At 30.7% G+C, this 12,823-nt stretch overlaps 1 protein-coding gene across 1 annotated transcript; it reads right to left on the bottom strand.

The window, feature by feature from the left end:
* Positions 1-720: 720 nt before the first annotated feature.
* LOC145240341 (L-xylulose reductase-like) lies at positions 721-12,366 on the bottom strand. Its single transcript, XM_080103921.1, has 6 exons — positions 12,292-12,366; positions 9,009-9,163; positions 8,136-8,178; positions 5,506-5,670; positions 3,842-3,959; positions 721-824 (listed from the first exon to the last, which is right to left on the bottom strand). The coding sequence occupies exons 1-6, from the start codon at positions 12,364-12,366 to the stop codon at positions 721-723; spliced, it is 660 nt and encodes a 219-aa protein (XP_079960047.1).
* Positions 12,367-12,823: the final 457 nt, after the last annotated feature.

Genomic DNA, 12,823 nt, shown 5'->3' with positions numbered 1-12,823 from the left:
TAATCAGAGGACGGTAAGCAATTAGCAAATTATGATTGCAGCAAAGCTAGAAATTTGCTGGTTGATACATTAGATAAAAAAACAATTTATGATATTCAATCATAAATTGTAAGAAAAACAGTTAAAAAATATATATACATTAAACAATTGGGGGGGGGGAACAAAAAACAATGGAAGCGTATGTTTGTTGGTTATGTATCCATTTGCACTTTTCCTTGACTGAATTTTAGCTTTCTGCAAATGCAGTACAACCGAAAAGACCAATTTCTTTTATGAACGTTTAACTGGATGTTTTTGCATTTTGAAATTTAAGCCATTGGACCTAAAATTCTGAATATTTTACTTCTTAAAAGGAGTTTTTCTTTCACCTTTCGGATTTAGAATGAGGGGGTCATTAGCCATGCAAAAATGTTATTCCGAGTTTTTTTGTTTTAAATTGTTTGGAATAATATATATTTATTCATGCATATATATATATATATATATATATATGTATAGTTCACAATGAGAATAGAATAATGCATAACATATTGGGAATAGTTCCCACTTTCAAAAAATGACAAAACACGCAGAGGAGAAAATTTTTACTTATATTGTTTCAAAGTTTTGCATAAACACACTTTTTTATTTTTAGCACCATAATTTTTGAACATTTTCTGGAAAGAAGACTTAGTAGAATCGTTCAGAGAAAAAAAAAATGGAATCCAAGTCAAAGATTTATTAGCAACAAAGGGTGCCTCCATCAACAGGATGAACAGAACCGGTGGTTGACATGGATTTATTGCTCAGCAGAAACAAAATGGTGTAGACAACATCTTCAACCTCTGGAAAAAAAGGCACAATTAATAACTCTCCATAATAAAGACCAATGTGTGTGTATGTATATATATTACATATATAATAATACATATATAATAATAATGATGATGTATATATGTGCAAAAGATTTAGCATTTTTGTAATGAGAATAACAAATTTTAATTTCCTTAATATTATTTTTTATAGTTGTTTTCAAGTGTCAATAATACCAAGAATAAAAACCATTATTACCTTATAAATTTATTAATCTATCAGCGATGACCAAGTAGAAGTCTTGCGTAATTTTCAATTGTATTCATTGTACTTCCCACACCGCACTAAAGATTGAACCTTGGACCTCCAGAAAAGCTTCACTTAGAAGTGAATTGTACTTAGATACTTTATTCATTATGTCACTACTAAAAACAAAGAAAGATTCGAGTTTGGTAAAAAGATTCCCGAGTTTGACAAGATACACAGGAAGACAGTTTAAAGTTACAGCAACCGAAACGTTTACAAGTTTTGACATAAATTTTCTTGAATTAAATATTCATATAAATATTGTTGGCGCAGCTGAGATAAGTAGGTCCAGCAGACGAGCCTCGTTCTGAAAAATCTTGACAGTTAGGTTGTATGAAATGTGACACCGGTGCTTCGTTATATTTATAGCAATAAACGTTCAACATTTCTTTGAATTTTTTTCTTTCTTTAATTCTTGGAATTAAAAAAATAAAACATGTTTTTTTTTTTTAACTTTTAGCTTAACTTGCTTTTATATTTCACCATTTCGTTTTTTTAGTAATAAATGCTTCTCTACATTAAAAACCGACCTTGTGTCTAACTCTGCCCACGTGGGGAGGCAAGTAAATGGGAAGTAATATGGCAGCTGAAAAACTTTTTTTGACCACCATAAAAGCATTATAATACATTTAAACCCTGAAGAATTTCCTCCATGCGCACTTGTTGTTCTAAGTTAACTAGCCACTACTTGTGTTTCAAACTTTAAAAAAAAAGCGCTTTAAAATAGTAAAAACACTAAAGCAGTTTTCGTTTTGGAAGGGAGGTTTCAGGCGCCCCTATTATCCCAAAGAACCAGCTATGTAAACACTTTGCAATATTTTTCAATAATTATTTAAAACAAAAAAAAAGATTTCTTTACAATCAATTTTTATTTAAAATTAAGAAATTATTTTCTAAAATATTTTCTTTATATGTGTTGACATTTTGTTTTTAAGCAAAATTAAGAAATTAATTTTAAAAATATTGTTTATATCCTTCTTTATTCAAAAGGGTGACTTTTCGGTAGCTTCACCAGTTGTTAACCTAAATTTTCTGAATATCAGAACGAGGCTCGTCTGCGGGACCTACTTATCTCAGCTTGACCATATTGTTAAACTATTTTCATGTCAAATAACAGGGGGATGGAGGAGGATATTATGAAAACATAATTTTTAATCAACATTTCTCATTCTTTTTACATCAGAATTGGAAATTTTGAGAAAATTCAATGTTTTTTTTACATGGTAGTCACCACTTATCAAGGCCCGGAAGCCACTCGGGGGATAAGGGTTATTGCATGTATCAATGGGACAATATCGCGGTAATCATTAGTAATGGAGATCTGATAAAATGTCTTACTTAAGGGGGCGGTTTATCAGGAATTTATTGATGTTGGACTTGAAAACATCCAAGTTGTAGTCAGGTGGGAAACAGGCAAACGGAAAAGAGTTTCACAGGCGTGCACTTCTAAGAAAGAAGCTTTGCTCATGGAATCTACGTTTTGATTTAGGCATAGATAAAGAGTGTGGAAAATTATTGACAGTAGTTTCAGCTAGACGGGTGTTTTTTGTGAAAGATTGGCAAGGGGGGAACCAGAGATTGGAGCTCAGACGAGCACTTTCCATGGAAATAATGATAAAACAATGACAGGCTCACAACGTCTCTTCTGTGAGAGAGAGGTTGCAGAGAAGAGAAAAGGGCATCCCCCCACTAAGACACAAAGACTATTTTTTACTCTGTCAAGGCAGGATAGGCTGTTTTTAGCAGCTACTGCCCGGATATGGCAGCAGTACTCCATCCTTGGATGTACTTGGCTTTTATATAGATAGAGAATTGCACCAGCAGTGAGATATCATCTGGAATGGTAGAAGGATCCTACCATTTTTCCAGCGACCTTGGCAACAGACTTGATGCACGTGTTCCATTTCAGAGTAAAGGTCAATCCCAGATGCTTGTCAAAACATGGAGCCTCCCCAAGACGAGAGCCATCCATTTCAATTGATGCCAGATGGGGATCAGAGCTTGGTTTTAGATGCATTAAAAGTAACCAGCCACCTCTTCCCCCACTGTACCATGCGCTCAAGATCAGAGGAGAGAGAATCAGTAAGAACTTTGTCATTTACGGCCTTTGATGTGTTGCCATAGATGGTCGTGTCATCAGCATAGATGTCACAAATGATTTAAGTATGTGTTTTGGGAGATCATTGATGTAGATCAGGAAAAGAGTTGGGCCCAGGAGAGACCCCAGCATTAATACTGTGGGCCTCTGATTTCTGCCCATCAACCACTACTCTTATGAGCCTATCAGAGAGAAATGATTTAATAATTGGGGAAACGTTTCCAGTTATACCGTAGCTGGAAATCTCGTGAAGTAGGCCTTGTCATACCTTATCGAAGGCCTTTGATATGTCAAGAGCAATTGCCCTAGAAAGGAAGCCTTTGTCGAGAGATTCACTAATCTTATGAGATATAACCGTTAGCACATCTGCTGTAGATCTAGCAGAACGGAAACCATATTGCATGTCACTAAGAAGGTTATTTCTGCTGAGGTGGTTGACTATTATGCACTGTTAGCTAGTTAAGCATAACAGATCAATAAAAATATTTTAAGTGTGACAGCCGATAATCAAAGTTCTGTTGGAGGTGCCTGGATGCATATAAAAGTATCTGCCCATTCAGCAATGAAAATGCAATTTCAAACAAAAATATAGAAAAATCCTTGGGGGTGGGGGACAATGAAAAAAGCTAAAATCTTTTAACTTACCAGCAAATTTTTTCAATGGAATTCGATTGAGCATGGCTTCAGATTTGGCTGGATCACTCCAGTAGGTCAAGCCCATCTCTGTCAATACCACAGTTGGGTTGACACAATTCACACGAATCTAAACCAAAAAATTCAAAATATAAGTGAAGTCTTATTGGGGCATAAAAAAAAAACGATCATGATTCACGACTGTTACTTTGAAACATTTTGTAAATAAAGTTATAACGTTGAAATATAAATTAAATAATTCAAAACATGAAGAAGCACTTTCTGTTGCTTTATTCTTTTCATATTGCACTAATTGGGTTTACTTTACATTAGCATTATAAGCACACATCTATTATAAACACATACACATTATATATATATACAGGGTGACCCCCCCCACCAAAAAAAACGGGCCTCAACTCTAATTAGGTTGAGACATTTTCTAGAATCAAAATCATCTAATGGATCTGGATCAAAATTACAACAAGGATTCCAAACATAAAGTTTAGTATATGCTGTTATTTTAAATTTCGTAATGGAACATAAAAGTGATGCAAAACTGTTCTGTTCGGAAATTAATTTGACTTGTCCTGAAACGAGTATTCTTCTTCGATAGTTGTAGCTAACAAGATAGTTACCATAGTAGTGGTCACCGTTTGAATACTTGACCCCTGTTCATCTCGAAGGACCAAATGAATGCGAGGACATGTGTTCTGTTTCTTTGGCTGCATTATGCACGGATGTTGACTAATACCGCCTTGCTCGTTTATTTATTGCCGTCAAGTTGCATTGTGATATTTAGATTCAAATGATCTCTTATTCAGCAACAAGAACCTGCATCTAGGAATCACTTGAATGCTAGATACCATGTCGTTCAGTGACCATTATCTGAAGAGCCTCGGATGCTGCCAGTTTAGATCTCCATCTATTTCAATATAAGTGACGCAAAAAAGACGGAATTCTGGTTTGGTTGTTTTATGTCATACCAACCCTTTTCCAGTTCTTTAATGCTGAATTCAGTCATTTTTGTAAAACGTTTTTATACTTCAAGTTCTTTATATCTTTAAATATTTATTCATGGTGTTTGGTTTGCTTGTTTTATACAGAAACAAAAATTTTGTTTAGCTTTGCAGAACATGATTGAGTTTTTCCATTATAAAATATTTATCAACATGATGTATCGCACCAGGACGGTAATGTGGTGTTAAGTTCTTCAATCTTTGAGGTATAACTCATCTCCAGGAGAAGAAAAAAATTTGCACATACAGGGTGACCCCCCCCCCCAAAAAAAAAACAGTGGACATTCAATTGTTTTTCTGAGCATTTTACAGTCAATGGAGAAAACAAAGGCCAAAGACCCTAGTGTTTTGATGTGATGTTTTGAATATAATAAACTAGTTATGACCAAAGTTTCATTTCATTCGGACAAAACACTAAGAAACGAGGCCTAATTAGAGTTGGGGCCCGTTTTTTTTGGTCACCCTGTATTCTTTTTTTTTTTTTCCTACAAGACTTGATTGTCATAATCTTCAAATAATTCCAAGCAAACTACAACATCCCCCTTAAAATTTTACACGCTTTAAATTTCAAAGTTGACAACTGAAATGCTTTCCTTTGAAAAGAGATTATTTCAAAATTTGAAAAGTTTTAATGAAATATATGCTGGTCACACGCACCCCAAAAGGTCCTAGTTCCAAGGCCATAACTCTGGTGAGTGCATCAAGGGCGCCTTTGCTGCTACAATAAGCAGCATGATTTTTCAGTCCAATAATAGACGCTTGGCTGGAGACATTCACGATAGACCCTTTGCGTGAATCTGCAATCATTCTTTTCACAACCACCTGAAGTGCACAAATTTTGAAACAATTTTCAGTGAATAGAATTATTTCATCAAGAAAAAATATCCAAAATGAAAAAAAAATGTGTGATAAATTTTTAAAAACTAAGAGAAACTGCTAAAGAGAACATTTTCTTTTTAAATTGGTCATGTTTATTGATGCCAATCAGCTAAATATATATTATGCACATGAAAATTATTTAGGTTGACAAGAAAGTTCTTGCGGTTTAGATGAACATATCTTGGCTTAAACAAAAGATTTATTGATCGCAATAAGCACCATAAAAATGAACACACTTTTGCCAACACAAACAGGTGTATTTATGTCAATAACATAAAATCTTGTGTTCTGGTGGTGATGAAGTCACAAAATATTTTAGGTTTACATTTATTTTCTAGTAGTATATAAGTGGCAATTATCTAAGTATGTATTATAATACATATAAGATTAGATGAAATATTCATAATAAGAATTAATATATATATATATATATATATATGGCTGAAGTTTCTTTAGGCATGGAGTAAAAAAAAAAAAGTAAATGGCCGCCAACAGCAGGGAGACCCAGCAGAATTTCGACTATGATATTTGCAAGTTATTACAACTAGCCGAGCAAGGAAGCGTTTAAAATCAGTTGAAATATATGACAACAATTATAACCAGCATGGCATCTGAAAGTTTTGGTTATGTATTTTAACTTTAGTAATTTAAAACTCCATCTGTTATTTATGATTGCGTTGTTATAGTTTTACTTTAAGTTTAAATCTATGAGTCCCATATGATTTTTAAAAAATTAATTTGGTTAGATTAAATGATCCAATAAATGAATCGACTCGATAAGAACATAGCAATTTTATTATTAATTTTTGAATACACGCTTCCTTTTCATTGGCTGACTTGCAAATGGAAAAAGGGGAATGATTAATTTTGCAAAAAAAATAGGGGTCTGATCTGATGAGCAAGAACCCCAAAATCGACAATGAAGACAGCAATGATCATTGAGGATCACCTAAATGCATTTGAATATATTTTTCAATGGCTTATGCCACTTAACACAGGAAAATCCACCTGACTACAACTGGGATGTCTTCAAGTCTAATATAAACAAATTCCTGATGAACCGCTCCCCCCCTTAAGTAAGACACTTTATCAAATCTCCATTACTAACAATTACTATCCCATTGATTACTATACACGCATTAACCCTTATCCCAGAGTGGCTTCTAGGCCTTGATAAGTGGTGACCTCCATGTAAAAAAAAAAAAGTCTCCCTGACCAAAACAGAGTCCATACAAACTACTTACTTAAAGATGCAACAATTGGAATATTTTGTTTTTTTTTAGTCATATAAATTACATAATCATTATATATATATATATATATATATATATATATATATATAATTATTATTATAATAATATATATATATAATTATTATTATAATAATATATATATATAATTATTATTATAATAATATATATATATATAATTATTATTATAATAATATATATATATACATATTATTATAATAATATATATATATACATATTATTATTATAATATATATATATACATATTATTATTATAATATATATATATATATTATTATTATAATATATATATATTATTAATATTATAATAATATATATATTATTATTATAATATATATATTATTAATATTATAATATATATATATATACATAGTATTATTATAATATATATTATTAATATTATAATAATATATATATATATATTATTATTATAATATATATTATTAATATTGTAATAATATATATATATATATTATTATTATAATATATATTATTAATATTGTAATAATATATATATATATTATTATAATATATATATATTATTAATATTATAATAATATATATATATATTATTATAATAATAATATATATATATTATTATAATAATAATAATAATATATATATATTATAATAATAATAATAATATGTATATTATAATAATAATAGTATATATATATATTACAATAATAATAATAATATGTATATTATAATAATAATAGTATATATATATATTACAATAATAATAATATATATAATAATAATAATAATAATAATAATATACATACATACATACATAGCAATTAAACATATTAACTTGCTTTCTCAGAGTTTTACTAACAGGCTTTTATTTATGAAATGCAGACATTTTTTTTGTTTCAGAAAGCTTTATAATTTCAGACATTTCTCCAACTCTCCTGAACAATAGCCCACTCTAATAATACAAAACTAGTGACAATGGTGAATAAATGTGTTTTTTTTTTCATTTTTGTTCTAAAAAGAAATTGATGCAATGTGTTGTTAACCAAAAAGAAAATAAATGACTTTTTTAGTTTGCTTATAAACAAAAAGAGTTAAAATAACCTTGAGAAAATTAAGTTTTTTTCTTGAAGATTCACAGAAATATCAAAGTTGACTTGCCTGTGATACATTCACTACTGCATTCAAATTGACACTGAATGTCCTGAAAGGTTGAAAGTCAAAATTATTCAAATACACATTATGTATTAAGACGTCTTTAGTTATGAGGCAAATACAATATAATAGCAAACACACAAACTATAGTTTTAAAAGATTTTAAAAGGTGTTTTCAATAATTATTCTTTAAAAAATATAGCACAAAAAGTGTTTTCAATAATTTTTATTAAAAAAAGCCCTACTAATTTCAATAATTTTTAATTAAAACAAGACTGAAAAAACTTTGCAATGATTATCTATATATCTATAAAAGTGAAAGTGTGTATGTACATTTCCCTACACAATAACTGTCAATTTTCAGTTTACAGACTCAATATTTAATATACAGGGTATGGAGATTTGGGAAAATCTTTGTAATCCATTTTCGGCCAGAAATTTGGCTGTTAAGGGGGTCAAAGTTTAACGATTTGACCTTTGAGAACTCTACCAAACTCCTCCACCAATTTTGGGTATAAACAATTGAAATTTTAGATATAGGTTCCTTGGACATAAATCTAACTTAATAACTTGATTTGAGCCCAAAAAATAAATGTGTATGCTAACTAATAATGTGGAAATCAAAACATTTTTAAAAAAAGGAAGGCCAGAAATTATGTATATGTGGACCAGTTATGATGATGTCATCAGAAGAACTAATGAACATGATGGAAGACTGTTAAATATGGACACCTCTAACCAATGAATGAGCTTGAAAATAAGCAATTTAAGGAAAATGGGCTGTAATAATTCTCCTGCCTAAAAATAGAAGTTCTTAAAAAAAAGAAAGAAAAATAACTGTGGAAACCAAATAATTGAAAAACTAATAACTAAACTTACTGCTCAAAGTCTTCTTTCTTAGCTTCTAAAAACGAATTCAGGATACCAATGCCAGCGTTATTGACTAGAAGATCAATGGGTCCAAGGGAGGTAACTGTGGAACAAGTTTTGTCCCAATCACTCAAATCACACACAACGGCATGAATTTCAGGGCACTGTAATAAAAGAACATGTTTCAGGACAAAAAAAAAAAAATACACACACAAAAGAAAGTAAATTTATTCAATGGAACAAAAATAGACTACAAGATTTTCTATGTTCTTTTCTGTGACCATGTTGGTTATTGAAGTGATACCATATTGAATACTGAAGTTGAGGCCCAGCAGAGCAGATTCTGTAGAACTTCTAAAATAATACATTTAAGTGAAAATAAAAAAAAACAAAGAAAAAACGGTTCAGCTGTTTCAGAGTCTATAGGGAACAAGTTTACACATACAAGTTGGATGTTTTTGTTTTACGGCATATCAACCCTTTTCAGGTTATTTAATGCCGAATCCATTGATTTTGAAAAAATTTTTTAATAGAATATATTTGTTTTTTTTCAAGTCAGTTTCTATTTAACCTATAGTTGGAACCCTAACAGGTACTACAACTCCGGGTCAGAGTGGACCTGGGAGCAATGGCAATTAAAGGGTGGCTCCATACTCCCCAAAGCCTGCAAGCTGGGACCTCACCATCGGATATAATTTAAGGTCATATCCAGGACCCATATATACAAAGTGCCTTTTATATATAGAGAGATATGACATTAGCAAGTATGATAAGTTTTCTCGTTGAGATTATTTAACTTTTTTTTAAGCACATTTTTAACATATTATATAAATAAATAAAAATAAATAAAAGAAAAACATGCTATCAGGTCCAGAAGCCACTCGATATTAAAAGTTAATGAGATGGATGAATTGTTAGTTGAATGATGAATAATATTTTTTATTTTTTTATAACATTTTCACCCCAAACAAAGCACAGTGCCACTTTGATGGAGGGGGCTACTATCAGGGAAATAAGTTGCAGGGATACTATGTAGGGAGTTGAGCAGCAAGATGTCTGTTTACATTACACTTGAACTTCTGCATGTCAGTACAGTTGGGGAAGCAGGAACCCGGAAGGGAATTCCAAAGTCTAGCAGTTCCGGGGAAGAAACTATTAAAGTAGAAGGCTTTCTTACATCTAGGGATCTCTACTGTGTAGGGGTGGGACTTTGTTGTTTGTCAGGGGTATTTACCTCAAGGGGGTACAAGGGCTTGTAGTTCGTCAGAGCATTCACCATTAAAATACTTGTAAAACAGGCAGAGGGATGTAACATTTCATCGATGAGACAGAGGTTTAAGATTAGATAACAGTTCAGGACATGCCAGGTTGGCGACTTTCTTTTGAACTTTGTCCAGAAGTGAGAGACTAGTAGCAGATGCAACAGCTCAAATGCGACAACAATACTCCATACATGGGCGAATGGTCGCCTTGTAGAGGTATAGGATACTTTCTGGCGTAAGTAACTTTCTAGCATGGTAGAGAGAGCCCACCTTCTTCACAGCGGCCTTGGCAATGCTCTCAATGTATCTGTTTCAACTTATGTTCCTCGTGAACATTAAGCTGAGGAGTTTGAATGAAATACTTTCAGTTAATTTATCTTTAGCCATAGCTATTGGTGGTTGGTAAGGTTTCATGTAATTATTAAAGGAAACGAGCTTAGTCTTGGCAGCGTTGAATGTTACCATCCATTTCTGACCCCATTCCATTACAGACTAGGGTTGCCGCCATTGCCTTAGATATGTCTTCATTTGTTTTCTCCTCGTGCTGTTATACAGTGTGGTGTCGTCAGTAAATACACCTATCTCAGAGACTATTTTATCAGGGAGATCATTTATGAATATCAGGAATAATAAAGGTTCATGACCGACCCCTGAATTACACCTGCATTTATATCGAGCGCACCTTTTGTATATATTAAACAGATAGGAATACGACTTCACTTTATAATAGATAACTGGGTTTGTTGGCTGACTCTCATTTTGAACTACTTTTGCTGGCAAGAAGTTTTGATTCAATATTGGAACCCTAAACCTAGGTAAATAATATCAATTTCCAATAAACTATTAATGTCCCTTTTTAGTGTATTATAATCTGTGAGATTTTAAGATAAATACTTCATAATATTAGTTGAATATCTGAACAAAAAAATGTCTTTGAATTCATATGGCACCACTAATAAAGATTGAGAATTAGAAGTTTGTCAAATTAAATGGTCTAATGCTTTTAAGTGTTTACGACCATAAAATCATTCATGTAAAAAAAAGGCATAATTTAATTTAAAGTTAATTATTTTTTAATGTTACTGATAATTTAATATATTTTAATTTAAAAAAAAATCATAAGTAAAAACAAACCATAAAAAATTAAACAAGAGAAAGAAAAATGTAAATTAAGACATAATTTAAGGTAAAACTATTTTTAAAATAGAATTTTGCATTAAAATTTTAAGAGATTTAAAAGATGTCAATGCATATATCTGATAATAAAATAAAAATAATTCCAATTATGATAGGAATGTTCATAAAGATAAAAATGTGAAGCGAAATAATAAAAACAGTTAAAAATTAGTAATATTAACATAAAAACAGTTGAAAATTAGTAATATTAACATAAAAACAGTTGAAAATTAGTAATATTAACATAAAAACAGTTGAAAATTAGTAATATTAACATAAAAAAATGTTGAAAATTAGTAATATTAACATAAAAACAGTTGAAAATTAGTAATATTAACATAAAAACAGTTGAAAATTAGTAATATTAACATAAAAACAGTTGAATGAAAAATTGAATGAAAATTAGTAATATTAACATAAAAAAAGTATTATATTCATAAAGTTTAAATATTTAATTCTAAAAATTGACGTTGCAAGTTAGAATTTAATTACATACTTAAAATTTATTTAATTCATATGAGAGAGAAAAAGGAAATGGAATTAGAAATATTTATTGAATAAAATCCATGCAACATCTACAACTTTAATAATGAACTGACATCTTGCTGCCCAATTCCCTACATAGTATCCCAGTAGCTGTTGCCCCTCATAGTAGCCCCCTACACCAAAGTGGCAATGCGCCTTGTTTGGGATGAAAATGTAATAAAAAAAATAAAAAATATTATTCATCATTCAACTAACAATTCATCCATCTCATTAACTTTTAACGTCGAGTGGCTTCTGGACCTGATAAGCATGTTTTTTAATTTATTTTCATTTATTTATATAATATGTAAAAAAAAAAATTATCTGACCTCTGCTACTAATGTTTTCAGGTGTTCTTCAGTCCTGCTGAGGGCATAGGTTTTGGCACCACATTTCGACAGCATCTTTGCCACATCTCGTCCAATTCCAGCATTTTTTAAATAAGAAAACAGAAAAACAAACAAAAAAAATTAAATTAAAATATACAACAATTATCTTTTCCTGAATTATAAACATACCATAATGTTATGTAATTCATGCACCAAGGAGAGCCTCCAGAGCCAACAGCCTTGTGTCAGCCTGATATACGTGAAAACAAAAAATAAAACAATGAGATCACTTAACTAGTAATATCAAAGCAGAGAATAAAAATTGAATCAGCCTATAAATAGTATGACAATTTTATGACAAACCTTATTTGTACATATGAGGAAAGTTCTGTTTGTTCTATTTGCCCATAATGACTACAGATAGAACAGCTACTACACTTTGAAATATTTGCACAAGACATAAAAATTATATTTTAACAAAGTACGAGACATTTTCTAGTCATGCTGATAAAGGATGACCAACAACACCCAT

Source organism: Euprymna scolopes, chromosome 19 (assembly GCF_053919585.1).
Source record: "Euprymna scolopes isolate OS-2025 chromosome 19, ASM5391958v1, whole genome shotgun sequence".
Taxonomy (NCBI): Eukaryota; Metazoa; Mollusca; class Cephalopoda; order Sepiida; family Sepiolidae; genus Euprymna; species Euprymna scolopes.
The sequence above is the reverse complement of the archived record's forward strand: the minus strand, read 5'-3'. Positions and strand labels throughout refer to the sequence as shown.

Bases quoted from the DNA above. Each gene is read 5' to 3' on its own strand.
- LOC145240341 (XM_080103921.1), bottom strand. From the start codon at position 12,366: ATGCTGTCGAAATGTGGTGCCAAAACCTATGCCCTCAGCAGGACTGAA. The intron at 8,179-9,008 runs GTAAGTTTAGTT...TCAACCTTTCAG, and splicing joins AAGAAAGAAGACTTTGAGCA to GACATTCAGTGTCAATTTGA. The intron at 825-3,841 runs GTAAGTTAAAAG...CTTTTTTTCCAG, and splicing joins TCCATTGAAAAAATTTGCTG to AGGTTGAAGATGTTGTCTAC.